The sequence below is a fragment of the Triturus cristatus genome, chromosome 12 (genome assembly GCF_964204655.1).
Source record: "Triturus cristatus chromosome 12, aTriCri1.1, whole genome shotgun sequence".
In the NCBI taxonomy this organism is placed as follows: Eukaryota; Metazoa; Chordata; class Amphibia; order Caudata; family Salamandridae; genus Triturus; species Triturus cristatus.
The window spans coordinates 831283037-831300353 of record NC_140595.1 but is presented as its reverse complement, the minus strand read 5'-3'; the positions used below and the strand labels follow the sequence as shown (position 1 = coordinate 831300353).

At 48.6% G+C, this 17317-nt stretch overlaps 1 protein-coding gene across 1 annotated transcript in view; it reads right to left on the bottom strand.

Moving 5' to 3' along the window:
- The window catches only part of FBXO24 (F-box protein 24), a 219019-nt gene extending 209146 nt beyond the window's left edge, over positions 1–9873 (bottom strand). The window contains exon 1 of the mRNA XM_085637266.1: positions 9784–9873. Coding sequence (XP_085493392.1) covers positions 9784–9873 — 90 coding nt within the window. The remainder of the gene's footprint in view (positions 1–9783) is intronic.
- Positions 9874–17317: the final 7444 nt, after the last annotated feature.

Here is a 17317-nt window from a genome sequence, read left to right as displayed (position 1 = left end):
CGCCTCCTTAATGGACAGGACCCTGCGCCTCCCAACTCCCCCCAGCGCCTTGAGACCCTTATGGGTGAGTAGTTGCGGTTAACAAACCCATGATTGATTGATTAGCTCCACTGGTCATCTTTCCCGATTAGTGTTTCATTCGCTCCACTGACTCATCTTTTACGGTTAGTATTTAATTCTTTACACTTGCTCATCTTTCCGTTTTGGTATTTCATTCAATCCACTAACTCATCTTTACTAGTTCGTATTTTTTCGTTCCACTCACTTGCTCCGCATTCCTGGTTAGTATTTCATTTCCTCCACTGACTCATTTTTCCTGGTTATTATTTTATTCGATACACCGACTCACTGACACATCTTTCCTAGTTAGTATTTCATTTGCTCCACAGACTCACTGGTTCATCTTTCCCGGTTAGTATTTCTTTCGCTCCACTGATTTACTGGCTCATCTTTCCTGGATAGTATTTCATTCCCTCCCCCTACTTACTAGTTCATCTTTCTCTATTAGTATTTAATTGGCTCCACTGACTCATCTTTTCCGGTTAGTAATTTATTAGCTCCGCTAACTCACTGGCTCATCTTTCCTACTTAGTATTTTGTTCGCTCCACTCACTGGCTCATCTTTCCTGGTTAGTATTTCATTCACTCCACTGAATCACTGGTTCATCTTTCCTGGTGAGTATTTTATTCAATCCACTGACTCACTGGCTCATCTTTCCTAGTTAGTATTTAATTCGCTCAATTAAGTCAGTGGCTCAATATTCCTGAGTATTATTTCATTTGCTCCATTCACTGATTCATCTTTCCCAGTCAGTACTTCATGCGCTCCACTGACTCATCTTTCCCGATTAGTATCTCTTTGGCTTCACTTACTCTCTGGCTCACCTTTCCCGGTTAGTATTTCATTCGCTCCACTTAATGGTCAATCATTCCTGGTTAGTATTTCATTCACTACACTGGCTCACTGGCTTACCTTTCCTGGTTAGTATTTCATTCGCTTTATTCACTGGTTCATCTTTCCTGATAACTGTTTCATTTGTTCCGCTGACTCCTTGGCTCATCTTTCTTGGTGAGTATTTCACTTGCTTCATTGACTCATCTTTCCTGATCAGTCGAAGAGCCAGGTCTTGAAGTTCTTCCTGAACGTGTGCAGGGTCGGGAAGCATCTGATATTCACAGGGAGATCGTTCCAGGTATTGGCCGTGATGTAGAAGAAGGCTCCTTTGCCTGCTCTGTTTCTGCGGATGCGGGGGACCTGTGCCAGGGTGAGGGCGGCGGAGCGGAGGTTCCTCTTCAATACGTGAAAGGATAATCTCTCGTTGAAGTATTTGGGTCCGGAGTTGTTGAGGGATTTGTAGGCGTGGGTGAGGAGTTTGAAAGTTATCCTCTTCTCGACGGGGTGCTAGTGGAGGTCTCGTAGGTGTTGGGTCATGTGTTTGTGGCGCGATGTCCCGAGGACGAGTCTGGCTGCGGTGTTCTGGATGGTTTGGCGTTTGTGTAGAAGGGTCCTGTTGATTCCGGCGTATGGGACGTTGCCGTAATCTAGTCTGCTGGTAATGAGTGCATGGGTGACGGTCTTTCTGCAGTCGGGGGGGATCCATTTGAAGGTCTTATGGAGGATGCGCAAGCAGTTGAAACTAGTGGAGGCGACGGCGTTGATCTGGCGGTTCATGGAGAGGGAAATGTCGAGGATGATACCGAGGTTTCAGGCGTGGTCTGTAGGAGTGGGTGGATTCCCAAGGGCGGTGGCCACCAGTTGTTGTCCCAGGCAGCGGTGCACGGTCTAAGGATGAGGACCTCGGTCTTCTCTGAGTTGAGCTTCAAGCAGCTGTCTTTCATCCAGGCTGCCACATTCTTCATTCCTTCCTGGAAACTGAGTCTGGTGTCTTCAGGTTCTTTCGTGAGTGAGAGGATGAGCTGGGTGTCGTGGGCATAGGATACGATGCTGAACCCATGCTGTCTGACGATGGTGGCGATGGGGGATACTATTGCATTTGCTCCACTCAGTGGCTCATCTTTCCTGGTGAATATTTCATTCGCTCCACTAACACATCTTTCCTGGTTAGTATTTGAAGCGCTCCACTGACTCACTGACTCATCTTTTCTGGTAAGTTTTTCATTAAATCCATTGACTCACTGCTCACCTTTCATGGATAGTATTTAATTTGCTCCACTGAATCACTGGCTTATCTTTCCTGGTTAGCATTTTATTCACTCCACTGAGTGGCTCATCTTTCCTGCTTAGTATTCCAATGGCACCACTAACTCACTTTCCTGGTTAGTATTTCATTCGCTCGACTCACTGTCTCACTTTTCTTGGTTAGTATTTAATTAGCTCCACTGACTCTTCTTTCCTGGTTAGTATTCCTTTTGCTCCACTCACTAGTTCATCTTTCCTGGTTAGTATTTCTTTCGCTACACTGGCTCATCCTTCCTGGTTACTATTTCAATCGATCCACTCACTAGTTCATCTTTCCTGGTTAGAATTTCATTCGCTCCACTGATTCATCTTTTCTGCTTAGTATTTCATTTGCTCCACTTAATGGTTTATCTTTCCTGGTTAGTATTTCATTCGCTACACCGGCTCACTGGCTCATCTTTCCTAGTTAGTATTTCATTTGTTTCACTCACTGGTTCATCTTTCCCGATTAATATTTCATGCGCTCCACTGACTCACTGGCTAATCTCTCCTGGTGAGTAATTCATTAATTCCACTGACTCACTCCCTTATCTTTCCTAGTTAGTATTTCATTCGCTCCATTGACTCTCTGGTTCATGTTTCCTTGTTAGTATTTTATTCGTTCCACTGACTCACTGGTTCATCTTTCTCGGTTAGTTTTTCATTCACTCCTCTATCCCACTGACTATTTTTTCCTTGTTAGTAATTCATTCGTCCCCTCACTGGTTCATCTTTCCTGGTAACTATTTCATTCGCTCCATTTACTCACTTGGCTTACATTTACTGGATAATATTTCATTTACTCCACTGACTCACAACTGACTTTCTCCACTGACTCACAACTGATTTTCTTCACTGACTCACAACTGACTTTCTCCACTGACTTTCTTCACTGACTCACAACTTACTTTCTCCACTGACTCACAACTGACTTTCACACTTGTTTTGCTTTTTGCTCCACTGATTCGTTGGTTCATCTTCCCTGAATCGATTTTCCCACACTGCATTAACTCTGTTTCATCTTTCTGAAATATCCATCCAGCCATCCCATGGACTCTAGCTTAAAAGACTATATTGAAACCATACACAGTGCATGAAAAGCGCACCATGATGCACAAACCGTGGGAGAAGAAATCCTTAAATTACTAAAGGATATATAGTCCTGACTTTAAAACCCCTCAGCCCTGTGACACACATCCGGGCATCTTCCTGTGCCTCATAACATCTCGTGAAGTATCTGATATTTTGGGTGCAGCGGCTTGAAGGGCAGGCTTTTAGGAGCCAGAGTTTTAATCACATTTGCACAAGGCACCTTCTTCCCAATCGGAGGGTTCAGGATATTGACATTTGGGCTTCCAATTCGATTCTATCGGCCGAACGGATGAAAATATTGTTTCTCAGGTTGGTGGCCAGGGGGGCCTCAACACAGACGTTCACATGTGTTGTGAGTAAGCAGCTCCTGAGTCTCGCACTGGACTTTTCCTAAGACTGGCAGAGATGGGATTTAACCATGAGATTTGGTGGGGATTGTAACACCTTTTATCTGATGGGCAGGCTTCTGGACTAACTGTTCTCTTCACCTCAGGTGCAGAATCTGAGTCCAGCCACTTATCTTCTTCAACCAGAATGTTTCAAAGCAGGTCTTCCCTTCTACCTTTACCGGTTATTCCCTTAGTTTACTGAGGACTGCTGGTTAAGGTGATCCCGGTGACAGGTTCATCTTCCACAGGATGAGGTCTCCTCTCCATGGACCCCCTGGTTTATCAAGGGGTCCATCCTGCAGCCTTTTCTGGTGTAGGCAGAGCCTGAGCATGGGGCCTCTTTCACTTGCTTGTGCTTATCTCCTGCGCCCATCTCCCCATCCTTCCAGAGTAGAGTTAGGGTACTCAGTGAGTGAGGGGTGGTCCTTCCTCAATGAACGGCCCTTTTCTCCATGTTTCTATTCCTGTTTGCGTATGACTCTGGAAGGTTTGCCTCTCTCTGCCTCTACTCACCTCATGGAGACTTATCGTGTATTCCCATCCGGATAGACCTTGTTGCAATGAGAGAAACATCTGGTGCGTGCGGTCTGGATCTGAAGAAAGCTGCATCTACTCAGATGGAACACTGGCCCCTCCAGGCACCCGTAGTGTGCAGGACTTTCAGAATCCTGCAACCAATGAGATAGAGCATCTGTCACACCCGCTCAAGGGACCACGAGGTAGGCAGGGGGCAGCCATGGCGGCTGAGGGTGTCTGCCACTGGTGTCCTGACGTTCATCCTACTATGGCTCTGCAATCTGGGCCAAGTGAAGCCCTTTCCGTCCATAACTCTCAGGGCAGAGAAGGCTAGTGGCCACATGTGATCAGAGGGCTAGTGTGCGGGTGCACAAGCTCAGAACTCTACAGTCAACCAAAAAAAATGATCTTCAATGTTCAGCCTAGGGCTTCTCTTTTAAGAAAAAGAAAGTCACACAGCAGTACTAAATACTATGTAATTCAATTTAAGGTACAATTTAGTGACCCTCGTGATGTCTTACCCATGTGGGGCTATACCCATTCTGCACTAAACCCACCCTTGGTAATCCAATAGTGATCTAGTGGGCATGTCGCAGTTTGTTGTGCTCCCCCTGGAATATATGCTTGTACTTTGAAGTTCTTACGGTGGGCAAGTCATGGTCAGCAACCTTGGGGCCACCGTGCCGGCACACTTGTGTTGCTGTCCAATGCAGAATCGGCTAAAAACTTTTTTTTCAAATGTAGCGCTTAGAATTCGCTGTTCTATATCCTTGTTCCCTATGTTTTTGGCCCTTCACAGTCACAGGCCCTTGGCCCACCCAGACAAGTAAGGTATCATTTAACTCAGGTGACTGAGTGGAACGCTGTGTGGTAGGAAATTTGTGCCGGCACAGTGATCCCACACAAAAATGTGTGGAAAAAGTGATATTTTGTCAGCTAAATTTGAGGTTTGCATGGGATTCTGGGTAGGAAAACGTTGGGGGATCCACGCAACCCATACCTCCCTGAACTCCCCAGGGTGTCTGGTTTTCAGAAATATGTGAGTTTGATTTGTTTCCCTAGGTGGCTGCCGAGCCCTGGGCGAAAAACCCAGGTCCCCCCCCCCCCCTTTGCAAAACCATTTTCTTTTGTGATAGGTAATTTTGATGTCTCCACAATATGTTTTGAGCCCTTGCCTGTCACAGTTATTTGGCCCACCCACACAAGTGAGGCACCATTTTTATCAGGAGACCTGGGGGAATGATTTGTGGTAGAAAATTTGTGTCAGCCTGTTGATCCCACAACTTTCCCACAGAAATTAAAGAAAAAAGTGATTTTATCAGCCTAATTTGAGGTTTGCAGGGGATTCGTTGGAGGATCTATGCAACCCATACCTCCCTGGACTACCCAGGGTGTCTAGGTTTCAGAAATGTGTGGGTTTGGTAGGTTTCACGAGATGGCCACTGAGCCCGGGACCAAAAACGCTGGTGACCCCCTTGAAAAACCAGGTCGTTTTGTGATTGATAGATGGGCACCTTTGTTTTTGGTCCCGGGTTTGCAGGCATCTAGGGGGGCCTAAAAAACCCAGACATTCCTAAAAACTAGACACCCATGGGAGTGAAGAACCTGCTGCAAACCTCAAATTCAGCTAAAAAGTCACATTTTCCTCTTATATTTGTGTGGGAAAGTTGTGGGATCCACCCCACGGCACAAATTTCCTACCACTCAGCGTTCCCCTCAATCTCCTGATAAAAATGATACCTTACTTGTGTGGATGGGCCAAGTGTCTATGACATGGAAGGGCAAAAAACGTGTAGAGACGGAGTGGGGCCCATATCGGGTCCAAAAGAGCAGCTTGTTTATACGTTTTTAGGCTGACGCTACTTTGGGTACCCACACAAGTGAGGAATCATTTTTCTTGGGAGACCAGGGGGATGCTGGGTAGTAGGAAATTGGTGCCTGTGCAGTGGTCCTATAACTCACCCACACAGAAATGTTAGGAAAATGTGACTTTGTACGTAAATTTGAGGTTTGCATGGGAGTCTGGGTAAGAAAACGATGGGCGATCCATGCAAGCCACACCGCCAGCCAAGATTGCTGCTCGAGCGTCCCTGAGTGGGGGTTGGGGGAGGGATGTGTGCTAATAAAAAGCACCGCTCCCGCTTTTTTTTGTACTAGGGCCCGATATTGCAGCACTGCCGCAAAACTGGCCTCTAGTGATAAAACCACCCCCATGGCCAGAAAACCAGCCCCCACCCCTCCTGCCCACTGGCGAAATGCCCGGTGCCCACTCCGGTCAGTCTGGCCCTGCAGCCAAGCACCATCCATGCACACAGCCAGCCAAGCACCATCTACGTACACCGCCAGCCAAGCGCCACTCCATGCACACCATCAGGCAAGCGCCAACCTACATAGACCGTCATAAAGCGCGAGTCCACCCATACTATTATCCAAGTGCAGGTCCACACACTACCAGCAAAATTCCAGCCAAAGGTCAGTACACGCAGACCGTCAGCCAAACTCCAGTTTACACACACACAAACTCTCCCAGGTTTCTAGTGGTATTCTGCCCCCGCTTTGGTGCAGATGAGAATAAAAATATCACTGAAACAGCCAAAATGTGTGCCAACAAAAAAGGGAGCGACCCTTGCGGATAAGGGGCTATTGCCCTGATCTGCCTTCTGGGGGGCAAAAAGCATTTTTTGGCAGTGGGGGCATTAGCATACCCACTCTCGATAGCCCCCACCCCTACTCATAAAGAAACAAAATCCCTTGTGCCTAGTGGTCTTCCCCCCCCCCCCCTCCCGGGGGGAGGGAGGCAGATTAGGGACTATTGGCCTCATTTGTCTCCCGGGAGGCAGAAAGGCTGTGACAATTTTTTTCAGGGAGTGGAGGCATTGTCATGCCCATTTTGGGCAGATCCACCTCTACGTATAAAAAAATAAAACAATCCTTGGTGCCTAGTGGGCTTTCTGACCCCGGGGGGCAGATCAGGGGCTATTGCCCCCATCTGCCTCCTGGGGGGGCAGAAAGACTGTGTGATTTTGGGGGCAGGGTGGAGGCATTGGCCAGACCATTTTGGGCAGCCACCATCCCTATATACAAAAAAAATCCCTGAGGCCTAGTGTGTTTTCTGTCCCCCGGGGGGGGCAGATCGAAGGTTAATGCCCCCATCTGTTTGCAGGGGGGCAGAAAGACTGTGAATTATGTTTGCGGTGATGAGGGAATTGGCGTGCACATTTTGGGCAACCCCCACCCATATATACATTAAAAAAAATCCCTGTGCCTCGTATGCTTACTGCCCCTGGGGGGGCAAATCAGGGGCTACTGCCCCTATCTGCCTCCCGGGGGGCAGAAAGACTGTGGAATTTTGCGGGGGTGGGGGCATTGGCATGCCCATCTCGGGCAGACCCCACCCCTAAATAAAATAAGAAAAATAAACCCTAGCATCTAGTGGGTTTTCTGCTCCCCGAGGGGGCAGATCTGGGGCTATTGCCCCCATCTGCCTCTGGGGGGGGGGGGGGCAAAAAGACTTAAAATTGTGCAGGTGGTGGGGAAATTGGCATGCCCATCTTGGGCAGCCCCCTCCCCTAAATAAAACCTAAAAAAGAATCCCTGGCTTCTAGTAGACTTTCTGCGCCCCTAGGGGGAAAGATTGGAGGCTACTGCCCCCATCAACCCCCCAGTGAGGCAGAAAGACTGATTTTCCCCAAATTATTTTGGGGGGCAAAGGACCTTGCCCAAGGGGCTGCTCCCTCCTCCCTGGTGTCCAATGGGTGGATCACTGCTGGGGATCGCAATCCTTTGGGTGATCCACAACCAGGGATCCACTAGGAAGGGGTACCATTGGAAAGGGGAGATTCTCCCCTTTCCAATGATACCTCTCCTGTCTATCTACGTGCTCGGGGGCTGAGATCCGACACACCAAAGGGCTTAAGAAGAAGCGCACAGCTTTAGAGTTTGGAAAGTCTGCTGTCTTCCACTACAATTCACCAGCCCTTCAAGTGAAGACATAACCGCCGGTGTTGTTTGTGGTCGGACCGGACTCTGCAGTCCCAGCCAGTGTGTTCGCCTGGCTGAGCTTGGCTCCCCATGGAGATTCTGGGGCATATTTACCAAGCAGTTGCTTCACCCTTGCGCCACGTCTTGCGTGACCTCGCATGGCCTGATAAATCTAGAGTAACGCAGCGCAGTGCAAATAGCTATGTTGTGTTACTCGTCTGCATTCGGCAGCACACATAGAAAGATGATAATCCCTCGGAGGATTGTTTTTGAGCACGCCGGAGTCCCTTCCTGCACAAGAGCAATCCTGATTACAACAGTATCTTCACTCTTGCACCGGAGTTGGCTGTAGGGAGCCAAGAGGGCGCCAGTGCAAGCAATCTACAGGAATGCACCATATAAATACAGTGCGTTCCTGCCCTTTACCTTTTACACAGCGCAGCAGAGTGGCTTGCTGCGCTGCGCTGCGCTGCGCTGCGCTGCATGGAATAATGATAGATACGCTCCACAGTGCGAAGAAGTAACGAAGATAGTGAACAGGGAACCCTTGCTGAGTACGTCCCACGCCTTACCGTCTCTGTGTGAGGGCTAACGCCAAGGAACGAGCGCTCATAATTAGGTCGTTCTCTGAACCCCATCTTGCACGCCTGTTTTCCAAGAGACCCCTTTTTCTACCACTCTTGCCAAGACAAAACAGCATTGGCAACGTGAGTATCTCTGTAGTTGGTTGCCAGCTTTTTGGCTTTGTCAATGCTTGATTAGTTTTGTCATTTGGTTTGTAAAATTGTATTGTCCCACTCAGTCTCTTCCCAACTCTCTTTCCACAACCTGCCTCTGACCAGCCTGTCCCACACTGCCTCTGACCAGCCTCTCCCACACTGCCTCTGACCAGCCTGTCCCCCACTGCCTCTGACCAGCCTGTCCCACACTGCCTCTGACCAGCCTGTCCCACACTGCCTCTGACCAGCCTCTCCCACACTGCTTCTGACCCGCCCGTCCCACACAGCAGCAGAGAAACCCCATCACACCACCTGTTGGGTCAGCCAGACCCCTCTGTCTCTGATCAGCCCCATTCTGCTTCCCATCACTGGCCCACTCCCAACACTGCCCCATTCCTAGTGGCCCATGTGAGTGGACAGCAGTCGCTGAATGATGCCTCTCTTAATGCTTATTAACTGTTGTACAAAATCCACATAGAGGCAGTCACGTCGAAGAGGAGCCTTCCACGGCTGAGACAGGTTACACTGTGGGTCCCTGCAGATTGTTTTGATTGGCTGCTGTCAGCAGTTTAAATACCACTGACCTGACCTCATGCTCAGTGGGTTCAGAAATTGCATGGCTCAAAGGTGGTGCCTCATCCAACCAGGTGCTTTATTTATTTATTTGAGGAGTTTTATATAGCATGAACATGACCCATCAGGGTGTCAGAGCACTGTACAGATAGCCGTCAAGTCATACATACAGGGTTATAAATGTACATCCTTGCTTATGGACTCACCCACAGATGGGGCACACACCTGTACCCCAAAGGAAATGGTCCTTCAAGCTGCTCTTGACACAAGATTTCCAATGGGCGGTGTCCAAGTAACAACATCCATGCTGCTTTTGACTCATTTGCAAGCTCACCTTGGTTAGGACGCACTTGGGCACCACCATGGCCATGGCTTTGCCACCAGCAGAGAGGTTCCTTCTCCCATCACTGCAGCCTGATCTCATCTTCAGGCAGGTGCCAGGCTCCCTGCAAGATCCTTCCTTGGACTGTGCGGCCACATGGCCTCCGGCATTCAAGTGATGCCGCTAACCGGACTCTTCATATGTCCACCAAAGTCCTTTCAGAAGACAAGCCTTTCTTCTCGTCAGGCAATGTCACCCTCAAGTGGGCAGCACTCCAGCCACAAAAGAACATCTCCCATTATCCAGACTATTCCATCTTCCAGAACCCCACAGAGCAGTGCCCTGGTAACAGAAGCTTCCAGATGCAGACACCAATTGAATGTGGCTGTAGCTGGCCTTGGGTCCCTTGTGGGGTGCTCTCTACATACAGGGCTTCACACATAGAAACACACAGCACACACACATTACACCCCTTTTTAATCAGAAGCCATGCAAAATGTTTCTACAGGGTCCGTGAGCAAGCAAACCCCTTGCATTTTTGTGCACAAACCTGCAGCAAAGTAGGCAACACAATGATGTTTAGAGCTGATCTCCAGGTGTTTGATGCACAGCATGGGGAGGACCAAAACAATTCAATCCTGAGGTTTGATATTCACGGCCTGATGGACCCCGCACAACATCCCCTTAGGAAGAGCCCCCTGCCCGAGCAGAGGCAGCTCCTTCATCACCAGTCCTGGCTTCTATGGGCCGGATTGAGATCTCAGAGGACAGATTACTCCAGCACAACAGTGACAGATATCCCATCCGCCAAAATATAAATCCCATAGGACATAATGACATTTATATTTCGGCTGGCGGGCTAGCCATAGTAACCCGTCCGCCAAGATCCAAGCCAGGCCCGAAGTCTGGTGTTGAGTATTGGGATTGTCATTGGTATCTTATGGATGGGTATACAACCACAACACCGAGTTATACAAATTGTGTCACAAAAGTATCGTAGCCAGAACATAAACCACAAATATGGTGGAGGTGAGCACATGTAGTTAAGTATTGTTCCATTATTCTTAACTCCACCTATATTTATTTATCTCCGGTGTAAATAGATGTGGGTTAGGAGCAGTAAATCTTTACTTACCTATATATTCTTACCTTCAAAGTGTTTTGGTAGTCTGTGTTCGGGCTATAATGTTTCTGGAGGGTGGTATTTTTGTGCTTGACATTCCGGCATACAACCTCCTGGCTGTCCTGTCTCAGGCTCAAACGTTTTTAGAAGCCTTTTGAATCAGAAAGTGTTTGGTACCAGAATATTGTGGCCTCAATATCATTTGAAAACATATAACTTCAGTGGGTGTAGATTTGATAGTATTCACTGCAATAGGGTGATATCTTTGTAACCGATATTTAGGACACAATATTTGTGTCGGATGCTCCCTTTGATATTCTGACACACTCCCATCAGTAGCTGTCTCCTACCTGGGTATGGAACACATATTCGAAGGCCCATTTCTGTACGTTAGCCTGTGGTTATTGTGCTGTGTGGACTTGGGTGGGCCGGGCCTTCCTTCGCGTGGATACTTTTGGTCTTCTTGCTTTTAAAAGGTCTGTGTGCTCCATGGGTGACCTGCTCCTGCATCTGTGGGGGGTGTAGTTCTGGTTTTCCATTCTTCATAATATGGGCCTTCTTACAAGAGAGTGACTGCATCACATGTTTGAGGCACAAGAAGGTTTGCAGGAACCCTTTGGAAGAGGCTCCAATGTCCACCAGGGGCTTGTACTGGGACACTTCCCTGGGATGCTGAGACCCTTCCAGGGGCTTATACTGGGACACTTCCCTGGGATGCTGAGACCCTTCCAGAAGCTTGTACTGGGACACTTCCCTTGGATGCGGAGGCCCTTCCAGGGGCTTGTACTGGGACACTTCCCTGGGAGGTTGGGACCCTTCCAGGGGCTTGTACTGGGACACTTCCCTGGGATGCTGAGACCCTTCCAGGGGCTTATACTGGGACCCTTCCCTGGGATGCTGAGACCCTTCCAGGGGCTTATACTGGGACCCTTCCCTGGGATGTTGAGACCCTTCCAGAGGCTTGTACTGGGACACTTCCCTGGGAGTTTGGGACCCTTCCAGGGGCTTATACTGGGACACTTCCCTGGGAGGTTGGGACCCTTCCAGGGGCTTATACTGGGACACTTCCCTGGGAGTTTGGGACCCTTCCAGAAGCTTATACTGGGACACTTCCCTGGGATGTTGAGACCCTTCCAGGGGCTTATACTGGGACACTTCCCTGGGAGTTTGGGACCCTTCCAGAGGCTTGTACTGGGACACTTCCCTGGGAGGTTGAGACCCTTCCAGAGGCTTGTACTGGGACACTTCCCTGGGAGGTTGAGACCCTTCCAGAGGCTTGTACTGGGACACTTCCCTGGGAGGTTGAGACCCTTCCAGAGGCTTGTACTGGGACACTTCCCTGGGAGGTTGAGACCCTTCCAGGGGCTTGTACTGGGACACTTGCCTGGGATGCTGAGACCCTTCCAGGGTTCACCTGAAAAATAAATAAGGAAGGATTATTCTGTTGATGCTTCTTAAGAACAATTCAAGCATAAATCATACACAGAGACAGAGAGAGAAAAAGAGAGCGAGAGAAAAGACAGAGAGATGGGGAGACAGCGAGTGAAAGAGAGTGAGAGACTGGCAGAGTCAGAAAAAGATGAGTGGGAATGACAGATATAGAGGGATGAGATGGGAAGTGGGTAAAACAGTGCAGACAGGAGAGGCCAGAGAATGCTAGACTGAGGAAAGAGCAGGAGACCAAGTGTCATGGTTACAGCCATGCGCCTAGTCTCGGGCACGCGGCGCAAGCAGCAACCAGGAAGTGAGGAATGGGGTCACGCGGGAGAAGTGAGGAATGGGGTCACGCGGGAGAAGTGAGGAATGGGGTCACGTGGGAGAAGTGAGGAATGGGGTCACTCGGGAGAAGTGAGGAATGAGGTCACGCGGGAGAAGTGAGGAATGAGGTCACGCGGGAGAAATGAGGAATGAGGTCACGCGGGAGAAGTGAGGAATGAGGTCACGCGGGAGAAATGAGGAATGGGGTCACACAGGAGAAGTGAGGAATGGGGTCGGCGCGGGAGATGTGAGGAATGGGGTCACGCGGGAGATGTGGTCCAGTGTTCCATGGCTCTTCTGCGGCGGCACACCTTCCGGAAGCCACGTTAATCACAGTCAGGCTCACGAGAGCGGCGGCATAAAGGCCACGCTAAGGAGCCCGTTGGGCCCTTTAATTGATTTCTCTTATGACACATGAACTTCATTACAACAGCTGAGGCTCTTATGCATTACTCCTTTAACGTCAGTCAACGCAGCCACTGACGGACTTGGCTTTCTTGACTGGTTTTCTGTTTTCCGTCTCCTTGCCGCATGGCCTGCTGCCAGTAGATACGCCTGCAAGTTATTTACACTACTGCTTCTGAGCTGCTGCCTGTAATCAGTTTCTTCCATGGCTTCTGGAAGGCTTTTGTCCTCCATATGCCTGTGACGACACCGGGTACAAAGAAACATTTATGTACGGCTGACTACTCTTCTGTTTGGTAAGATGCAACATACGAATAGAATTGGACTGTAGTTGCCGTCCTGCAATTGGACTCCACGGTTTGTTTGTTTTTTGTGGCTATTTTCGAATCCTACATAAAAAGAAGAAAGGCCTGTCAATGGACGCTGACATTTAGGATCAGTAAACAAGGACCGACTCATTTTGAGAAAAATTCTTCTTACTTTTGAATAACATTTGTAAGAGTGATAGTACAACTTTCTAAAGACTTGTTTTGTGCCATTTTCTTCTGTTTTTATTAGCTATATCTGTAGGAATACAACATTTTCCAGCTATCGCAACAAGAATTTTAGATTCTATTAAGGACACGGAGGAACTACACAAGTAAAAAACATCATATCCCATGAGGCTTTGAACCACGCCTCCTCATAACAGCCAATGGCAACATGTCAAAGTATACAAAATAGAGAGACACCATCTTGGCTTCCTCTTTCTTTGCGAAAAACCAGTCCATAAGTACGAACGAAAAACACAGACCCAACTCTCAACGGAGAGATAAACAGTTCCATTTTATTCTCAACGGAGAATATAATGCACAAGTCCTGTGATCAACATCTTCTCACACGGAGGTGATCCATCTCCAGCCGGAGTATCACTTCAGTTCTTGTTAGAGTCATTTCCTGAAAATAGAAACAAGGTTGAAAATAGGGAACCCACAAACATGATTCTTTTAGGGTGGGTATTAATACTGTTATGCATATAACCATAATACAACTTAACAGTTGATATAACTGTCCCAACGGGTGGGATATGCCTCGCCTCCGTGTCCTTAATAGAATCTAAAATTCTTGTCGCGATAGCTGGAACATTTTGTATTCTATGTCAGGACCGGAGGCTTCTGATTCTGCTGGTTCAAAGCTCATCAATAACAACAGAAGAAACATGAGATATAGGCTTGTAATAAAACACCTTAAACATTGAATCAGTAGACCAGTCAGCCGCTTTCAGGATATCCTCTAAGCGAGATCCCAACATGTACGCCTTAGAGGCCATAGCTCCTCTAGCGGAATGAGCACCATATACAGAGACATCAGTGCCAGCTTCTGACATCACCCAAGGTGGCAGCTGATACCGGTCTATACGGTTTTTGAATTGCCGTTAACAACTGCCCCAGTGGATCAGACCTATGGGCAAGAGTGCGTTCTTCATAACATTTCAAACAATGCAAAACACACAATTTATTATTATGAGGGAAAGCAGGATACTCTACCGAATGTGACATTGTTTTTGTCCGTCTCGTGATGATAAAAGAGACACCCTGCGGAGAAAACATTCTGCCCGCCAGATCCAGAGCTCTCACATCCGAGACTCTGCGACAGGAGATTAAACATAACAGCATGGTGAGTTTGGCCGATAATTGTTTCAAGGAAAGGTCTGGATTATCTGGCCAAAACTCAAGTAATGAGAGTACCTTAGAAACATCCCATAAGGTCGAATATCTGGGGCGAGGAGTGTTGGCCACCCTAGCCCCTTTAAGTAACTTGCACACCAGGGGATGCATCCCCACCGGTTTACCCTCAATAGAGTCATGACCTGCCGAAATTGCTGACCTGAAGCTATTAACCGACCTGTAGGCAAGGCCCGATTCTGCACACTCCGACAGAAAATTCAAAATCTCTGTCACATCTGATCCCATGGGATCCACCTGCCGTTGAAGGCACCAACCCACCCATCGCTTCCAGGAAGCTGAATATCGTTTGCCGGTGGATGGAGCCCAAGCTTGTCGTATAAAACCGGCAGCCGCCTGTGAAAGGCCTTCAATGCTCTCGTGTCTCCTGAGAGCGTCCACACCATGAGACCTGGAGAAGCGTCGGGAAAATCGGAAGCTGAAACAGAAGATCCACAGACAACTCTAATAGTGTGGGAAACCACGACTGAGTCTTCCACAACGGTGTCACCAACACTATTGAAGCCGTCTGATGATGGACTAAGGCTGCCACTCTCGGGATCAAAGCGGTACAAAAGGGGGTGGTGATGGACGGAGCATCAGAGCCAATCAAACACTCACACCCAGTTAACAGATCTGGGTTTGATCCATCACCGTTCTTTAGCCCACTCTGCCACCCTAGTGATCTCGGGATCAAGGCAAAGGGAGGGAAGGCATAATTTCTCTGCGGTCCCCAATGATGAAGGAACGCATCCGTTCCCATCGCCATCGGGTCCGGTCTCCAGCTGAAGAACAATGGGATCTGAGCATTGAGGCGAGAGGCAAATAGGTCTATCTTGCAAGCAGAAGTTTCAAAAATTATGTCCTCGAGGAGCTGTAGCTCAATGGTTAATGTCCCTGCAATCGAAATCCAAGCGCTGCCTTAAGAGGTCTCAAAACGGCCCGTACTCGGCTCAAATTGCCAGCTGCGTAGTTCCCCTATTCAGCCCGGGGCAGGGCGTCAGTCCGGCAATGACTGAAGGGAGCTGTGCGCGCCCAAGACACACGCAGGAAGCCCGATCGGGCACCAGCGTGTGTCTCACTCCCTGCGGGGGGGGCCAAACCCCTCCGAACGCGGACCACAAACGGAACAGCCAGCAGCGCTGGTGGCAGTGCTCCACGGGGCGAAAATGCGGGGAAAAACTAAAGCGCAACACGCGCTTGGAAGTAAAAGCACCAGGTAATTCCTAAACACGCGTTAGACATAGCGCTCAGTTTCAAAGGAAATGTAAGCATCGCGCTGCACACAATAAACGAGCAATAGCAACGTGTGAAAACACTGGCAGACGTAAGTAAAACCAATAATAAAAACACCAGTAATGTAATAACAGTCTATGCACAAAGTCAAAGTAGACAAATATAGAGAGACACTTATCTTGACTGCGGAGCAGCAAAGAAAGAGGAAGCCAAGAAGGTGTCTCTCTATTTTGTATACTTTGACATGTTGCCATTGGCTGTTATGAGGAGGCGTGGTTCAAAGCCTCATGGGATATGATGTTTTTTACTTGTGTAGTTCATTTTTCATTGGCTGCTGTGAGTTCAGTAAAGAAATTGAGACAGCATAATCAGAAGCCTCCAGTCCTGACATAGAATTAAGTAATTCCTATTCACTTTTTGCTGCCAGAAAGATTCTATAATTAGATATTACTGGGTTTTCATGGCCCACCCTTGCGTCTTCATGGCCCTCTCATGCTTGTTCATTGGCCACCCATGCATCTTCATGGCCCTTCCATGCTTCTTCATGGCCATTCCATGCTCCTTCATTGCCCATCCATGTGTCTTAATGGACCTCCCATATTTCTTCATGTTCTACCCATGTGTCTTTTTGACCCACCCATGCTTCTTAATGGCCCCCCATGCTTCTTCGTGGCCCTCCTGTGCTTTTTCAGGGCCCTCCCATGCATATTTTTGGCCCATCCATGCTTCTTCATGGCCCTCTCATGCATCTTCATGGCCCTTCCATTCTTCTTCATGGCCAATACATGCTTCTTCATGGCCATCCCACGCTTCTTCATGGCACAACCATGCTTCTTTGTGGCCCACCCATGTGTCTTCATGGCCCGCCCATGTGTTTTCACGGCCCTCCCATGCTTCTTCATGGCCTACCCATGTGTCCTCGTGGCCTTCCAATGTTTCTTCATGGCCCTCTCACGCTGCTACATTGCTTTCCCATGCTTGTTCGTGGTCCACCTATGCTTCTTCTGGCCTACCCATGTGTCCTCATGGCCTTCCAATGTTTTTTCACAGCACATCTGCACTTCTTCATGGCCCTCCCATGTTTCTTCCTGGTCCTCCATGCCTATTCATGGCCTACCCATGCTTCTTTATGGCCCTCCCACACTTCTTCATGTCCCACCCATGCATCTTCATGGCCCTCTCATGCATCTTCATGGCCCTTCCATTCTTCTTCATGGCCAACACATGCTTCTTCATGGCCATCCCATGCTTCTTCATGGCCCAACCATGCTTCTTTGTGGCCCACCCATGTGTCCTCATGGCCTTCCAATGTTTCTTCATG